We start from the raw sequence: 18,746 nt of genomic DNA on the forward strand, positions 1-18,746 counted from the left end.
TATTTTGACGCGCGATTGATTCGCATTGGACACGCATCGAGGTGCGAATATGCACGCGTCAAATTAAGGGTGTCTAGCGCGTTTTGTTCACGTCTAGCGCGTTCGGTGTAAACACACCGTAAGACATGGGACAGTACAACTCGGGACCTTCTATGCAAACACTTGGGATGCATACATAGTCACTGCATGTCCCCAGAAGCTAGATTAGACAAACTTGTCCTGTTAATACTCAGTATACTCCTGCATGTCAAAGACTTCCTTTTCTGCCAAAAGCAAGAAAAAAAAAAACAGCAAAGAATTTATCTGCTGCAAAACTCTAAATGTAGCACTTATCTGATATGACTGATCCAGGCAGTTTGAGATACATTATCAACTGTGTTTCAGCCTCTGCTTAACTAAGTTATAAAATGCCTTTATTTAGCTCCTCAACAGAAGCTGTTTAGCTCATCTGTATCTAGAGCTGGGCGATATAAGATTTTTGTCACGGATAATGGAAAAATGCAGACTCAGTCGCGGAGCTCTGGGTGCAAAGTACACAGTGCGTTTATTTATAGTGCCCAAAAAACAGTTTCAAAACACAAAGTGAAGTGCAAAGTCCAACGGTGATCTTCTCCAAACTCCCAGTGGTGTGCAGGTGAGTTCCCAAAGTGACATCCAAGTGTGTGTTCTCCTCCAACAGCTTAACCCCGTGGGCTCCTTCTCGTCAACCTCCAGCTCTGTATCTTTTCCTCCTACAAATGAGCAAAAACACCAAGTGAGGGGGCTAGCCGGCTAAGGCTAAGCTACAAGTCAACAAACACTTCACTACCGAGCTTCCAGTACAATCCAGCGTCGACTGCCATCTGGACACACAGTTAAATACCTCAGCCCACAACGAAGGATGATCAGTGACAGCTGGGTGGCAAATTAGGTGCAGGTGTGTCAGCCACTGGGTAGGGGAGGAGGAGAGAGAGAGAGAGAGAGAGAGAGAGAGAGAGAGAGAGAGAGAGAGAGACACACACACAGGCAGGTCGCCCCCAGGAAGGACCGTCCGACCATGACAGTTTTTTCATATCACGATATGTTTTTTTCATTTCAGGCGATAACGATATATATCACGATATAAGCCAAATAACTATATTTGTAAGATTTAAATGTGCCGTTGCTCACAAGTAAAATGTGAAATAATCAGCAGCTTGTTTTGATTTAAATATTTATTTCCCATAATAAGTTCAACAGGGTAGATGTACTTAAGGAACATGAGACTTTTTCAGATAAATAAAGGCAAATACTGCAAACTACACAAAAGGCAGCCGCTAAAGCGTTTAAGTTTCAAAATAGAACAAAAAAAAACAGACTACTAAATTGTCAATTCCACTTAAAAACAAAATATTAATTCTAAAAATAAATCTTAGTTTGTTTTACAGAAGAACAGACAAAATTGACTAACTTTTGTCAATATCAAATAAACTGAGAACTAAAAGGAAATTCTCAATCTTTCCTTGTTGTATAGCTTAGCTTTTCAAACTGTTTTAACAGTTACTTTAGTCTGACAAAAGCCAAATGACGAATTAGCGCTTCCAGTCAGAGATTGAGCATGCACCGCTTTATTGTATTTCCAGACTTGCTTTCGGCACAATTTACAGTGCGCGCTACTCTGTTTTTTGTCAGACTTGAAATAGCTGAAATACCTCCACACTACGGAACTTCTATGGCTCTTCCGTTCGACAATCTCTCCGACGTTGGAACCATCATCTGTTTTCTCTTCGGTAACCTTCGGTCACGCTCTCGGTTGATTTTTCTCTAGTCAGCACACTCATTTCCTCCATTACCCGGGTGGCACGGCGGCTGGCTGCTTCCCAAACAAATACACATGTGCGGCTTGGCATTTGTGCTGTACGTAACAAGTCACGTGACGTGACGCTGCGGCTGTGATTGGTTCGGCTCTGCGCTAGTTAATTTGAATTGGCTATTCATTTTTTTTAAGAGGACAAGAGAGATGAGGCCTATCACAATAGTTTAACTTTTCTATCGAGAAAAAGTTATTTCGTTATCGTTCTATCGCCCAGCTCTATCTGTATCCTATATTGTACTGCATAAAAATAGGAAGGTGCATCTCAGGTTATCTGGTGATCATAGAATTGCTGTGAAATTTGAAGTACTTAAATTGTACAGTATAAACTGCTTTTTAAATGTGGCTTGTAGTTTTAACTTTTTAACAGTCATTAAAACTAGAAAAGTGCTGTGTAAATCTCACTCTGTGGTATCTCTTGTGAAACTGAGGTGAAGACAACATGAGCGTTCTGTCCTCACTAGATGTGGGTGTGATTTAGCTTATCCAGTTTGACAGACAGTGAACAGAATGAGAAGAAGAGAATGCTTCGAACTGAGATTCTTCTTTACTTCGATCTGCATCTCCAGTTTACAGGCCATGTTACTAAGGCTTCTTATACATGGTATCCCTTATTCATTTTCATTTCTCTCCTTTTTCTTTTCTTTTTGTAAAACTAAATAGACACAAAACAGATAATTACCTTCTCATTCACTGAACATACATAATGTACTAATTGAAACTTAGTTTTCATGACAACCAGCAAAAACATAAATCTTAAGGTTGCCTAAATTAAACATAAACATCACCTTCAGTTAACTAGCATTATTGATCATAGCAAGTTAGCAAACACATGCTAATATACAGTCGCTAGCACACAAGTAGCTTTACAAATGAGTAATGACCACACAGCTGAAATAGTAACTCAGTATACTCACATTACATGTGTATGCAATGGAAACTTACAGGCATGTAAGTTTCCATTACAGATGTCTCTTAAAAGGTTTCCAGAGTGTGAAAAGGGGAAACACCCACTGCTAAGTGGCTGTGATCTGTGTATAGTAGTTACCCATTTAAAAATAATAGTAATAAATAAATATAAATACAAGTAAATAGGTGTAACTGCAGGTGAAGCGACATTGTACCTTTTATTTGGGGGTTTTTTTGCATTTTCTTCCTCTTCTTCTGTAAAGTATAAAGTACAAAGTGTGAAACTGTGGCACTGATGTGGCATTGAAGTTCAGCATGCCACACTTACACCTTTGTCACATGTTTAAAGTTTATTTGATTTCAAAACCATTACCCATGAGCCTCAGCAACTCAGCCCAGCTGACATCACCATAACCTTTTAAAGTAACTGAGATATAATCTGAGAGAGGGGGCAGGACTTCCTCTTGCCTCACGCCCACTTCTGGTTAACGACACTATTTCTGTTTAGCTTGAGCTTGCTCACGACATGTGGGTGAATTTATCAGCAAACCACAATTTCATGTTAAAAAAATCTGCATTAGTGTAATGAAATACTTTAAATGAGTCAAGCTCAGCTTTGTCAGTTCAGATGTATTTTTAGTTTTATATTGACATCTCTGTTTATCAGCATCAGTTAAAACTTTATTCTTCTATGAATCTATTTTCTTAATTGTTTATAAAGTTGAGCGTCTCAGATGATTTGGAGCCTATCAAAGCTGTTTTAGGATGAGAGCTGGGGTACACCCTGGAGAGATGAAAATTGAAATAAATATAAAAGAGTATAAACACGTCATGCTGTGGTCAGATCTTGTTAAAGAGTGTTAGTTCTGTGAAAAAGGAAGGAAGCAGAGAGAAGAAGTTGAAAAAATCTTTGTTCTCTTCACAGCTCTTTGGTATCTGCTGTGCTGCTGCTTCACTCTCTCTCTTTACAGAAAGTTGTAGAAGTTTTCAGACATGTCACTGCTGGATGTGAGGATGGGAGCCACTTTGCTCTGTGAGCTGGGCCTATTCTGTGAGTACATCACTGACTCCTATTGTTTGATTCATACTGATCCATAAACATGTTTTAGTAAGAAGAACAGAGCATCAGTCATTTGTACCATTTCAGGTCATGTGATCAGAGGATTTTCATGTTTGTTACCAACATGGTTGTCTGTAGACTGGATTAGATTTTAGTGCACTGACTCAGATCAGAGTGGAGCTGGTTTAGTTTATCTAAGAAAGGTTTGTTTCTCCGTCAGTGATAATTTGATGAATTTATCCATCTCTGTCTGCCTGTTATTGCGGCTTCCCACCTTCATTATCAAGTACATTTCTTGACTAAGACTCAGACCCAACACTCACATTAAGATTTTTTATCAATGTATCTGTGCATTGTCATATTTTTATGTTCCAGGTGCTGCTACATATAATGTTATTGCTGAAAGAACACAAATAGATATGAAGAAATAAACAGATAAACATATGAACCAGAGGAGCCCGTAGAAAATGTATTTGTATTGTATGTGTTTATTCAGATTGTATTTCTGATTGCAAAGACTTCCAGAAAGGACAGGATTAACAAACACTAGGTTTACTAAACCTGTGCAAATGTGCGTAACTTCCCTAAACCCAACACCCACTAGAATTACTGGCTTTTTTATTTTCTGGTGCAAGTCCCGAGGTGTTAATCACCCCTGCAGAGATTTTCACAGGTCGTCAGCTCATTTCTCCTCCAGCTTTTGTTGTGCAAACCACCCATTATCCTTGAGGCCTGGCACATTTGCATTTGCTCACTCAGAGTTGCTCAGATCCAAGTCAGGCCAAACCTCTGTGTTACAACTTTCAGAAATGCCTGCGGTATCTATACAAAATATCCCACACATTGACTGACTTGCAAATATAAAAGACACACATTCACACCTTCCTTGACTCTCATTGTCACTGTGTATGTGAGGAAGTGGCATTGCTTGACTACAGCACAGTGTTGTGCATAAAAGCAGACCGACCCAGGCGGGAGAATCATTTCTTGTTCGCATTTCTGAGAATGCACATCAGGATGGCTTTCGTATCACTGCCACACAGGAAGAACCTCCCCGCTCAAAAGGCCTTACTTCAGGAAATGGACGAAGCAGATTCTGATGGAGGGGAGGTTTCATTTGTCCAGCAGGCCACTGATACCTCCTCAGAAGAATCTGAAAAGGAGACGGAACAAGAACCCAACATGCCTCGTGGTAGTGGGAAGCCCAGCCAGAGCCACACGGCAAACGATGGCACTGTGTGGGTTGAGGAGGACATTGGAATGACCAGTGCAGTAGCAAATCGCTCGTGCTTCACTGCACAAGCTGGACCCACAGCATCTGCTAAGGTTTGTCACTGCCATAGTAGATATGATATTTATATAAACCCATTTAGAGTGAGGTTCATGTAAAGTTTCCATTCTCTATTTGTTTATCTTCCGACAGCGTAAGATTACAAGTGTGCTCCAAAGCTTCCTTTGCCTGTTAGAAGTGGGAATGCTGCAGACCATCAGAGAGTGTACGGTATATCAAGCCCGCAGAACAGAGCCAGACTGGAATTTGTCAGTTCATGAACTGATGGCATTCATTTCAATCTTGTTTGTGAGAGCAATCATGTGTCCAGTTGGTGCCATTGCAGATTGCTGGTCAGAAAGATTTTTGGTGCCAGTAATCAAAGAGACAATGCCCCGAGATAGATTTATTTCAATTATACAACACCTTCGATTTGATGACAGGGACACGCGGTCAGAAGGGAGAGAGGCTGGCAGAGAACGTATATATATATATATATATATATATATATATATATATATATATATATATATATATATGTGTGTATTATATATATATATATATATATATATATTATATATGTATTATATATATATATATATTATATATGTATTATATATGTATTATATATATATATATATATATATATATGTATTATATATATATATATATATATATGTATTATATATATATATATATATATATATATGTATTATATATATATATATATATATATGTATATATATATATATATATATATATATGTATATATATATATATGTATATGTGTGTCTATAACTAGACTTTATGCATATTATGTAAGGTGTTGCTATATAAATATATGTACAACTCTATGTATATATTTTTATGGACAGCCATGCAATGTAGTGACAAGGATTGACAAGAACTACCATGGTGTATTCTACGCTGCAGGTAAGGAAGGAAAGTAGCCTTGCAGGGAAGGAAAGACCTGAATCTCTCATGGTTGGGGGAGGGTGTGTTTGCACAACAAAAGTAGGAGAACAATGGAGCTGAAGACCTGTGAAAATCTCAGCGGGGTGCCAAGAGGTTTTAGGGTCAGGGGAATTTACGCAAATTTGCGCAGGCTAGTAAATCTAGTAGTAGGGACTTGCACCAGGGAAAAAAAGGCTCAGTAATTCTGGAGCCTGGAGAAAATTTATAGCTGTGTTTGACACAAAAATTTATTCAGATCATATTTCTCATTGCAAAGAGTTTCAGACAGGACAAGATTTTAAAAAAAAGAAAGAAAAGTAAAAACCTCCAGTGATAATGACCCATGACACTGTTGTTCACACCTTGGCTCATGTGATGAGGCACAGGATCAATATTGAGTTAACAGCCTTCTAGTGGATAGTGGAACTAGTGGATACCACCACTAGGGTTTAAATAACTGGGATTCTCCACCATTTGGTTTTAAAACTGAAGAAGCTTCTTGGAAAAGATATGAAAACACCTTCAGGAAACCTAAAGAAGTCCAGTCACTTTCTCACCATTTTTTTCTTTATTGTAGTGCTCTGTACGCTACTCTGCACTGGACATGTTCAAGGTGACTGAAAAGTTTTACTTTTTCTTGTGTTCTTTCTTTTTTATTTATTCAGTAAAGATTCATCTTAACTGCTTTATCAGTCTTAAGCACTTCACATTGTTGTTTTTATTTCATTGTTCATCACTAATTTATAATTTTATGAATATAAACACAGTTTGTGTTTTGAATAGTAAAATATATATATGAACAATATATGAACAGTGTATGAACGTACTGTCACAGATTGTTTTGTGCATAAAAGTGTTTCAGATTGTTAACTTTGTGGTTGTGTTGGATTCTAGATGCTGTGTTAACTATTGAACCCAGCTGGTCCAGTTTTTTCATTGGAGAGTTTGTTACCTTCAAATGTGACATGAATGAAGGAGAAGACACTGACTGGTATTACGAAATCAAGAAGGACGGTCGAGAATTTGTGTCCTACGACACAGACAAAGACTACAGATTAGAAATTATATCTACACGTGACAGTGGTGAATATCAGTGCTCTGGTAGCTTGGTGAGCTCAAATTATATAAAGAACAGTAATACTGTCTCTATAACTGTATTAGGTAAGTCTTCAGTGAACGACAGCACGAATGTATGATCCCTGTTCAAATACTCAACTGAATTATAAAATTGAGAACATTTAATTAAATTTGTCACTAAAACTTGAACTTTAACTAAGATCACTGTACCTGTTACTTCGTTCACAGTAAAGTCAGTGCTACAATACTGACAGACTCTGTAATTTATCATTAGCAGGTGTGTGAGTTTTAACAACAGCAATTATGGATAAAATTAAATTTAATTACATTTCTAAAGGAAAAGAAGAAACATCAAAAGCTTCATGAAGTTTAAAGTGAAGATGTTTCTGTTATCTAAACCAAAACATGAGGAAGAGACATTTTAATGCATCATTGTTTCCTTCAACAGAGAATAGACAAACATTTATGCTTAGATCAACTAATAAAAATATAAACTGTATTGTTTTTCAGTGTTCATATGTTGTTATAACGAATCACAGATATTTATTTATTTTTCTTCCTCTTTCATAACTGCAGATAAACCCAGGGCCACACTGACAGCAGGAACAACAATCATACCAGTAGGGGGCAGTGTGGCACTGACCTGCTCTGTGCAGAGCTCTGATGGATGGAAATATGAGTGGTTCAGACGAACCCAAACAACCTCTGAACTTCAAATCAGAGATCAACAAAACAGAGATATCAGAGTATCTCAAGGAGGAATCTACAGCTGCAGAGGAACAAGAGGAAACGCAGTTTACTACACTGATAAAAGTGATGATATCACCATTGAGATAACCTGTGAGTTCAGTAATTTAGTTTGAAATATACATTCACTCATGATTATCAATATACTGTGTTAAGTTTTCTCTGCTGATTTCATGTTTCTATTTGTATCTATTATGAGAAGTCTTCTGTCTTCTTGTGAATCTGTTGTGGTCGGAACAAGGAGACATCACAACAAATAATGGAAAGGAGTAATTTACAAATAACATAAAGCGTCATAATGCAATGGAGCAAAAAAAATGTATGCACTGAAAGGATAATATTCATTATGGACCTGTGTAAGAGGACAGAGTGGAGGAAAGTGTATTACATCAGTATTAATACAGCTTGGACCTTTTTACCGTCCTGTGCTTAGCTAAAAGAAGGATGTACTCATAGCATGGCAGTTTGGTCTTATTGCTTCTTATGTGTTGTTGGAAACCTAAATAGAGGTATACTGATGTTGAATGCTCACAACATCAGGGCAATGCAATCTTATGGTGACCACACTGTTTTAAAGCCCTTGGTTTAGACTAGCTATAGATGGTGTAGCTGCAATCTTTGGTCCTTCTTTGCCACTTCTGCAGGACGTAAGGTTTCTGACTGGTGCTTTTGTTAGATTACCGTAAATCCCGGACTACAGAGCGCACCTGATTAAAAGCCGCATGCTCTAATTGTAGAAAGAAAATCAATTTTGTACTTGTACAGGCCGCACCGGATTTTAAGCTGTATGCGTTTCACTTGTAATATGAGATATTTACACAGAAATATTACACGTGAGGATTTTTAACGTTTAATTTCATCCATAAGGTAGCATCAACATGGTAACATAAACGTAACATACAAAAATACATACTGCAAATGCTTTTTTTCCTCGAACAGCACCTGTAACACGACTACCTTTAAGTATACGTACGTATCGGTAACACACAAATTACGTTGCTTATGGTTTTTTTATGTAACAGTGCACAAACAACATTACAACATCTCTTAACAACCGATAAAAATATATAGCGTATATATACTACTTATCATTTTGATTGGTCTACTGTTACCAGGCAAAATGTTTTTGGCCGCATGAAAAAAATATGCATTAGCCACACGTCATTATAAGCCGCAGTGTTCACAGTGTGGGAAAAAAGTAGCAGCTTACCGAAAACTACGGTACTTGTATGCCTTTCAGTAGCAAAAAACGAGGAAAATGTAAAAAAGGAAAAACATTTGTTTATTCTACACAAAGTACAAAACAAATGTCTCCAGTAGGAGCTCCATTTACATTTCTATAATATTATATCTGAAATTACTGTCACAGCAATGATCAGAAAACTTTTCCTCCATGCCCTGCGTACTAGCCTCACCTTTCATCACCACATGGTGGCCCACTACACACTACCTTTACGACACCTACCAACACTTTAAAACAACACAACAAAACAGGACAAATTTATGGAGCATAATATATTACATTACAACATAAAATAATCCAGATTATAACTAGAATTTACACAAATTTTACATCATAACAAAATGCTTAAATATGACCCGATATAGTTGAGTAAATATTGGCCTGAATTGTCTATGCTCCAATAGAAGGGGTCCAAAAATCACAACACGAACAACATAATAGAAATAAAAGGAACTAATTCTCCTTAGAGCGCTTACAGAAACCCTCCTTTAAAACCCAAGGGTTTCCAGATTACATCAATTGACTGTCCCCTCTAGAATGATTAACACTGTATCACCAATATAACACAATTTACAATGTTCATAAGGAAATGGTCCCAGTTTCTACTAGTCAGTCCCAACAAAAATGTCCTTTGGATATGAAATCATATACAGTGTCTTCTTTGAAGGTGTAACTGTAGTGAACAGGAGACGACAGTGGGATCCTAGTCTGTTAAGCTGACCAAAGATACAGCAGCCGGAGTGAGCAATACAGTTTGGGGTCCACAAAAGCAAAGAAAATAGAAACCATACCTTTGTCTCTGTGTGACACTGCGTGGGAAAATCACCAGGCTACGCAACGGCAACGCTTTCACACACAGCCGAACAAAACACGTACCCTATTCACCGCTGACTCACTTTGTTCTTGTGTTTGTTTCTTAGAATGAGCCCAAACTCAGGCCAGTAACTGGCAACATTAAGTGAGGTCGCTAAAGCCCTCGCAGAGACTCGTTAGCTCCCAGCAAGGCAGCTAGCTTTGCTGTCCGAACATTCACTTAACGGCCGAACTCGGCCTAATCCAACTGGAAACGGAGATGGGTCTTAAAGAAAAGTGCAGCCAAGGTTAACTTTTGCTCCGACTTCCCGCCACCACGCTGTCGGCGATGGCCTACAGCACCACATGTTGTGGCTAGCGGCTACAAAAAGCCAAGCTTCGCACAAGCAACTTAATTTTGACTGAGCTCTCGGATCCCCCTTTTGGGCTCAGCCGAAACGTGAGGCTTCCTTAATGTGTCTGACCGTGACAACATGCGCGAGACGGCTACTTCTCCTCTCCTTGGCTCCACACGCACACACGAGCGCGTGCGGGTTCTCTGTCTTCTCTTTGATTTTCTCTTGACTTTCTCAAACAAGCCATTCAAGGCACTATATGGCAACCCCCACAATCTACATACCTATAGAATAGAATAGAATAGAATGCCTTTATTGTCACTATACAGTTGTACAATGAGATACAGAGCACCTCCTACTCAGTGTAAACATGTTGGGGGGGGGGGGGGGGGGGTACAGTTCTGCAGCGCTATATACATATGGACAGTATTAACATAGGGAAAAAGATATATATATATATATATATATATATATATATATATATATATGTACAAATATACAAGCCGTTTTTTAAAAAAAAAGTAATATGTAATAAATAGTGTTGTGTATATACAGTTGAGTTATTGCACATAGAATTGGTATTGCACAGTAGTGGTCCATAGAGGAAGTGGGAAGAAAAAACATTTGGGGGGGGGGGGGGGGGGGGCTGTGTTATCGGTGCATGTGTGAGTTCAGGGTGGTTATGGCTTTGGGGAAGAAACTGTTTTTGAGTCTGTGGGTTTTTGTGCTGATGCACCTGTAGCGCTTCCCTGAGGGAGGCAGGCTGAACATGTTGAAACCAGGGTGGGAGCTGTCCTTGATAATGTTTGCTGCTCTGCTGAGGCAACGGGAGGAATAAATGTCCATCAGGGAGGGGAGAGGGCAGCCGATGATCTTCTGTGCTGTCTTGACCACACTCTGAAGCCTCACTCTATCCGCCTTGGTGCAGCTGCTGTACCATACCATGATGCAGTAGGTTAGCAGGCTCTCAATGGACGAGCGGTAGAAGGTCAGCAGCAGGTTGGAGTTCAGCTTGTACTTCCTGAGGACTGCAGGAAGTGCAGCCGCTGTTAGGCCTTCTTGACAACCGCTGAGATGTTGTCTGTCCAGGAGATGTCAGCAGAGATGAGGACACCAAGGAACCGGAAGGTGTGGACCCTCTCCACACACTTCCCGTTGATGTAAAGGGGGGCCAAGTCAGTGCTTTGTCTCCTGAAGTCAACTTTACAGTTGCCCACAACCGTTTCTCCACCAAGTATTTAGTCACAGTTTGCTTAGGGATCAAATACATATTTCCCTGAGTAACACGCAAAGTCAATCAATAACATTTATGTAGTGTGGCAGGGGTTATGGATTTTTGGGTGATATTGTGTCTCTCTCCACGAGTTTCTATCCACAAGAAGATAGACTATCTCCACTATCTTCAGAACAGAAAATATGAAGTAATTCAGAACATACAAGATGCAAACAGAACTAACTTAACATTAGGAGAATAGTGAAATATATGTCCGACCAGAGTCTAAGTTTGTAGGAGAGATTAAGACTGACAGTGAAATACTGAGCAGCGGAAGTCACAGGGTACTTTAACTTAAAGCTGAACCTTCTTCATTCAAAATAAGCATGGATAAAGTTATCACAAAGCGCCAGGTCAGATATCAGAGCTTCACAAACATGGATATTGTGGCATAAACACTACAAAGTATCCATCATATTAAACTGACTCTTCAAAAATTTCTGCAATGTCTTTGTGACAAGGGAGCAGCCTAAAGAACAGTTAAATATGCTTACTTTGTGATTATTCCATGTGTTTGTGAGGCTGTATTTTATAATATTATAAGAGACATTATGCTTTAGTCCATCTGACGCTACCTGGTTGCACCTCACCTCATAATTAATGTTATTCTTTCTGACAGCACAGTCCAGGACTGAAACGTTTCCTACTCTGTTGATCACTGGACTTCTTTGTGGAATTTTACTGATTCTTCTTCTTCTGCTGCTGTGTTACATCAAACTGTTAAAAGGTGAGACTTTTTCTTTCCGATACGAGATTGATTATGATCCCATTATTATCTAATTATTCAGAATCACAGATGTATCCTGAGCACTTCATGTACTGTCACAGCACCAGAAAAAGTAAAAGAAAAACATGTACTTGTCTTTTTTGCAGATAAATCTTTTAACAGGTTGGTTCAAATCTCCTACTTCACATTTTTACATACTAGAATTACAACCTGTGTTTCTTATCAAATTGAATGTTTTACTATATTTTATTACTATATTAGGACTCAGAGCACAAACCAGAGCTCTGCTATGAAACACAGGATCAACCAGGGTGAAGCTCAACACAGCCAAAACACTTCTTTCCAAGGTCAGCTTTAACCATAACAATTTTGCTATTGTTACTTTATTTATTCATTTATTTATTGTCAAATTGTGAACTTTGACTCTGATATTTGCAGTTTTTTTATTTAAAAGATGATCAAATTCATATATAGAAATGTTAATGATTAATATATCACTGACTTGTTTTTGCAGGTGATGCTTGTATATATGAATCAATCAGCGACTACAATGACAGAGAAAAGGGTAATGCATTTATAGTTTCATATAAGTATGCAGACTCATTGTGATTATGTTCCATTTTTATATATTAATTCTCCATTTTAGCAGAATGCAGGGATTTCACATATTCTTTGATTGAGCTTAAAAACTTCACTAAGAAAGGTAAGAATTCAAGTTAATTCAGTTCAATTCAATTTTATTTATATAGGGCTAAATCACAACAACAATTGACTCATTGACCCTACAGTAAAACAGAGAAAACCCCAACAATCAGATGATCTGAAAGCCGAAGGCTCTGCCTTCCGTTCTACTTTTAAATATCCTAGGAACAACATGTAAGTAGGGATGGGTATCGAAAACCGGTTCTTGTTGAGAACCGGTTCCCACTGTTTCAATTCCTTGGGATTGTTTGCCATTTTTGCAAACGATTCCCTTATCGATTCCAGTCGCCCCGAATGACGTCACCACGTTGCGGAGCGTCATTTACCTGGCAGGAAACATGGCGCCTAAGCGGCTCAAACACTAAAAAGTTTGATTATACTTTACGAGAACGGATGACAACAGGGCAACTTGCAATACTTGCAAAGTAGATATTTCATTTAAGGGAGGAAACACTACGAACATGCAAAAGCATTTGCTCACAAAACACACGATGACCTTAAATGAATGTCGTGTTTTTAATTCCGCTCCGGACTCGTGAATCTCAACCCAGCAGCAGCGGTAACGTTTGCACGTCCTCTCCCGTTAATGCGGCAGGTAAATAATCAACTAACAGTGCATATTATGTTAGCGCGATCTGCCTTATTACAAAACCTGCCATTACTGTGCGTTTAGATGACCATGATGAGAGAGACAGAGTCTGGCTCAGATGCTGGCAGTTCTCGCTGCAGTCTACCGGTAGCGTCTCCTTTCAGGCCAGGATAGACGAATGTCACCGAGCAGTGACTAAGTTTGTGGTCAAAGGCTTGCACCCATTTGCCACAACAGATGCCCCGATTTTAGGTAAGTGAATGTGTTTAATTGTAGGCAGGGACATTACTGGATACTCTTGTGTAATTGCTACAGAATAATTTATGTTATACTTTGTTATTGCTACAGAAGAATATTTATTTTATTATTTTACATTTACAATTTTTTTTCCCCTGGGACCCTGTGACACCCAATTGAAGAGCCGTAGGCTGTGGATCTCTTAAGATCACACTGCTGTAAGGCCATGTTACTCCTAGATTTCTATCTTGTTCAAAGAGAAGATATAAAACAAAGTTCTAAGCTAATCGACCTTAGTGTTCTCCTTTTTAAAAAAAAAAAAAAGAATCGATAAGAGAATTGATAAAGAATCGAATCGTTAAACAGAATCGAAAATGGAATCGGAATCGTGAAAATCTTATAAATACCCATCCCTACATGTAAGCCTGTTGTCACACTAAACTGAGGACTCAAGTGCAGGACTCCAATGCTTGGAAGAATACAGAGAATTTATTTATAATGCTCCAAGTGTATGCACAATAGTGCAAGGGTAGGTGTTTTATACAGGAGTCCATGGGTAGGGACTCTTAAGAAATCCAAGGGAGGAAGAAAACAGTGAAATCACTCTTGCTCCTCTTCAGCCACACAACATAGACTGCCAGCCACTCTCCACTCGCTCATGAAAATCCACTCTGGGAAAACAGGGACAAGTCCAGATAATCTATAAGAATATATCTATATCTATAAGAACAAGAATATACAAACTATTACGAGGGCAAAGAATCAACTAGAACTATGAACAGACTTGAGCTGGGGCTACACTGACACGAGTCATACAACGATCCAGCAATGAGCTTCATTTCTTCAGCTTAAGTAGTGGCAGGCATAGGCAGGTGTGTGGGCTTTGTACAGAGCCCCAGATCCTGTGGAAGTGGATTTGTAAGTGTAAAGGTAAGAATGTCATCCTACTTTACCCTGATGAACTGTCCATAGATGACAGTCTGTTGTACGCAGATGCCACCTACAGTAAGGCTGAATGTAACAGTGACAAAAGTAGGCAAAGCAATAAAATGGGTACCATATTTTCTTCTCTTTTACATTTCATTTATCCATCAAGGAAAATTATATAAATGAGTAAAGTTGTCAGTTTAAAGTAAGATGTTACTAAAAGTCATGTTGAAAAAAACGTTTTTTTATGTGCAGGAGAATCAGCCACTGAAACAGCCGACGAAGGGGTTTATTCTGAAATCAAACCACAAGAAACACAAGGAGCTTTCATGTTGTGACTGTAATGATTATCAAATAGGTTTTAAAGAAAGTAAATTCATTACCAAATCACCTTTAACCATTTAATAATCATGATTATGTACTTTCAAAACAAGCAAAAGCAGATGAATGCAGGACAGAATTTACTTTATTTCACATGAATTTTACAAAGCATTGAAAAACGAAATGAGAAGAAAAAAGCTTTTCCCCTTTTTTATAAATCAGTTTAAATGAGCTTTATCTAAAAGTGATGATGTGGCTTTGAGTTCAATTTTCTTTTTCACTTTCACACGAGCAGTTATTAAACTGCATTATTGATACATGTATATGTACTGATTTTCTATGTCTTTTCTAAATATTTTTGTTTCCCTGAATGGATTAAGTATCATTTGAAAAATTCGATTTTTTTTTAGTTTTACAAACTTCTAAACCGCAGGCAGGTTTTTCATTGTGTTATCTGATTATGTGTGCCATATAAACACACACTTTATATACTGTGACATGTTGGGATCGGGTGAATGGAGTCCCCCGCTGTGCCTCTGGAACAGTGTGTTTCACATTGAGTTTTAAAGAAGCTGTGTTTACTGTATTTGTTACAGTAATAAAGCTGCTATTGTTGCAATCTTGTTTTCACTTACAGTTATTGTTGTTGGGTTGGTAGAATAGAGATGTTACATCATGAGTGAAGTTATGTGCAGAGTTACTGAGCCCTTTAGAGGCAAAGTTTGAGTGTCTTTAAATGCTTAATAAAATCGTGTTCCCCTTTGTCTCCATATATAGTGCAGCTGTCCATGGGACTAAAGTTTCACTTCATTCAAAGTTAAATAAGATTAAATTTGCAGCCTTCATTCTATTTTTGACTTCTACTCATTTATGTTTCACATTTCTGTTCTTGTATAAATGAAGGAGGACAAATAAAGAAACTAAAAGAATTCATAGTGTTTTCATTATTATCCAAGCTTCACATCTTCATTACTCAAAACTCACAAACAGTGTAGAAGCAGGGCAAAAAAAGAAAGAAAAATCTGTACTAAACCAAACATTAAAAAAAATCAGAAAAAATATTGTTTTAAGAAAATAGATTTATTTTTAGAATTTATGATGATTGCCCTGTAAACCTAATAACTCTTTGGATCAACCTTAGCAGCCCAGACAAGAATGAAGTGTTTGCGATAACTGGCAGGGAGTCTCTCACAGCACTGTGGAGGAATTTTGGCCCACTCATCGTTGCAGAACTGTTGTAATTCAGCCATATTGTTGGGTTTTTTGAACATGAAACACAGTTTTAAGGCGTCTCAATCAGATTCAAGTCAGGACTTTGATGGGGCCACTCCAAAGTCTTCATTTTGTTTTTCCATGCAGAGGTGGACTTGCTGCTGTGTTTTGGATAAATGTGCTGCTGTAGCTGTGTTTTGTTTTTGTTTTTTTACCTTGATGATCTTAAGCATTTAAGTGTGACAGACATACAATTAAAAAACAATGGAAATCAGGAAACGGGGCAAACACTGTTTCACACCACTGTATCCATTTGATCAATCCTTATTGTTTAACAAGTGGGCCAGAACAGGGAAGGTAGTGACTGCCATGAAATCGGAAACAGTGAACAAAAAATGCAGTCGATGTTTTTCACTGTTTTTAACACTTTGTTTCACTTAAGCTCTTTGTATCTTACAAAAACTTAGTGTTGCGATTCATTAATGTGATTGTCAGTGATGACACGGTTGTATGAACTTTGAGAGACATCTGAAGTTTAAATATGCACAAAAACTGCAAACTATTTTACTTGGAAAAGTCTTGGAAAACAACAAAAGTGAGTGCAGTGCTGAAGCCTCAAACATAAAAAATAATGTCTTTCTGTATTTCTTCAGCATCTTTTTATTTCATGGCATCTTTTGCTAATATGTGCTGTAAAGCAAAGGTTTCAGTAAAAGAAACATATATAGAGAAACATATAAAGATATATTGTCAGCACTATGAGCCTGTTTTGCAGATGTTTATTATGAGTTTGTTTCAGGTCCATAAAGAGAAATTAATTTTTGTAAGCATAAAAAACACCGAAACAAATAACTGGACTCTGTGAAGATATTCGACTTATCAAAACTTCTTTACAAAATGAAAAGTGTTTGTAGCTCCAAAAAACCAAAACTGTTATGATTTAAATTTAAACATTAAACAGGTCACTAAAGGTTAGTGTTTACTGTGAACCATTTTTAGGGCTCTGTCTCTGATTGTGATTATAAGACCTATCGGATGCACTTCAGTCTGCAACCACTTCCATTTCACATGTGGACTTGTAATCTATATCTGAATCAGATGTGCCTATAGTGATTTGGTCATGCCTGTCAGTTGTGGCTGCCACAGTGTCACGGTTATTGGGTTTTTCTGTGTTTGTGTATTTATATTTGAGATTGGGTCGCTCTCTAGGTTTTATTGTTTAATGATGTATAAGGCCTTGATTACACTAAATTGCAAACACAGAAAGCTGGAACAGTCATTCTTCTCCCCTGCTTGGGGCGCATGCATAGTTGTTTTAGTTTAATGTAAATTCTCCACAGACTTATCCATGCAGGCAGGACATCTGCACGGACTCACCGTCTGATGATGAAATTTACGGGCTCATTGACACGGCTTCAGTTTAGTGATGCGCGAATCATGAACGAATCGTTCAATACTCGAGAATCACTTTACTGACTCATGAATCATGATCCACAAGCCCAACTGACTCACTGACTCATCCCTGTTGCTGTTAGCAGCAATGTATCTAGCTTATAATTAAAATTGTGGAGAAAAACACAACATCCAGTATCTTAACAAAAAAAATTCTGCTCTGAACTGGAAGAAAAAACCCTGAGTAGAAGCTCACATCAAGAAAATAGCTCCTCAGTTCACAGTAGCATCGCTCTGCTAACATGCTAACAGCACATTTGAGCTACTCATCCCCTCCCTTCCTGTGCTGAATCATAAGCGTAAGCGAATCACTCAGGACTCGCTCACCCCCTCCCTCCTGGCTCACAGCTTCTTCTTCTTGGTTGGCAACCAATGTTAAGGCGCATTACCGCCCCCTGGCTCACAGCTCAGTGGACATTTAGATGAGAAAATATATATTTTACTCATTTAAGGAAAATACTAATAAAATAAAAAATAAACAAAATAAATGTTTATTAAGCAATTTTGATAGGAAAATGCTTAATTTTAATAATAGGTTTTTTTTAGAATCATTCATCTTAGCAGTCGGATTTACATGAAAAGAGAAACAAATTAAGTTTGAGTGAAAATGTACATTTTTTGCACTCTCTGGTCAACTGACTGAGTGAATCAAATGACTCAAAAAACCCGATTCACTTTGGTGAGTGACTCGATTCAGTAAAAAGAATCAAATTTACCATCACTACTTCAGTTCATGCTTCTTGTGTTTGGGATTCATGGTTCAGTGAGCCGGACTTCAGCCTAAATGAAAGTGCCATCTTTTGTGTCAAGTCAAGTTTATTTATAAAGCACATTTAAAAACAACCAAGGCTGACCAAAGTGCTGTACAATAAAATACAAATATAAAATACAATAAAACACAAGTACATAAAACACCTCACTGATAAAACAATAAGTTAATACAGTAAGTTAAACCTTGCTAAAAGCCAATGAGAAGAGGTGAGTTTTAAGAGCAGTTTTAAAAGTTCCTAGGCTTGTGGAGAATCTGATGTGAGGAGGTAAACTGTTCCACAGTCTGGGTGCAGCCA

The 18,746-nt window shown here is 38.0% G+C and overlaps 1 protein-coding gene and 2 long non-coding RNA genes across 4 annotated transcripts; 2 read left to right on the plus strand and 1 right to left on the minus strand.

The window, feature by feature from the left end:
- Positions 1–519: 519 nt before the first annotated feature.
- LOC146522308 (uncharacterized) lies at positions 520–3,164 on the minus strand. The gene is made up of 2 exons (XR_014873055.1): positions 809–3,164; positions 520–731 (listed from the first exon to the last, which is right to left on the minus strand). It is a non-coding gene; the product is annotated as an uncharacterized LOC146522308 (long non-coding RNA).
- Positions 3,165–3,187: 23 nt separating this feature from the next.
- Positions 3,188–10,864, plus strand: LOC146522309 (uncharacterized). The gene is made up of 4 exons (XM_085153725.1): positions 3,188–3,791; positions 6,602–6,637; positions 6,919–7,185; positions 7,678–10,864. Exons 1-4 carry the CDS (start codon positions 3,734–3,736, stop codon positions 7,962–7,964), a joined length of 648 nt encoding a protein of 215 aa, XP_085009851.1. The 5' UTR covers positions 3,188–3,733; the 3' UTR covers positions 7,965–10,864.
- A 1,113-nt stretch (positions 10,865–11,977) lies between these two features.
- Positions 11,978–17,810, plus strand: LOC146522310 (uncharacterized). Of its 2 annotated transcripts, none has more exons than XR_014873040.1 (4): positions 11,978–12,586; positions 12,754–12,804; positions 12,886–12,942; positions 14,950–17,810. It is a non-coding gene; the product is annotated as an uncharacterized LOC146522310 (long non-coding RNA). The 2 variants fall into 2 exon arrangements; XR_014873041.1 differs by having other exon boundaries at positions 12,889–12,942.
- The last annotated feature ends 936 nt before the right edge of the window (positions 17,811–18,746 follow it).

The sequence above is a fragment of the Neolamprologus multifasciatus genome, chromosome 3 (assembly GCF_963576455.1).
Source record: "Neolamprologus multifasciatus chromosome 3, fNeoMul1.2, whole genome shotgun sequence".
NCBI classification, from domain to species: domain Eukaryota; kingdom Metazoa; phylum Chordata; class Actinopteri; order Cichliformes; family Cichlidae; genus Neolamprologus; species Neolamprologus multifasciatus.

Bases quoted from the DNA above. Each gene is read 5' to 3' on its own strand.
- LOC146522309 (XM_085153725.1), top strand. From the start codon at position 3,734: ATGTCACTGCTGGATGTGAGGATGGGAGCCACTTTGCTCTGTGAGCTG. The intron at 3,792-6,601 runs GTGAGTACATCA...TCTTTATTGTAG, and splicing joins CTGTGAGCTGGGCCTATTCT to TGCTCTGTACGCTACTCTGC. The intron at 7,186-7,677 runs GTAAGTCTTCAG...TCATAACTGCAG, and splicing joins TGTCTCTATAACTGTATTAG to ATAAACCCAGGGCCACACTG.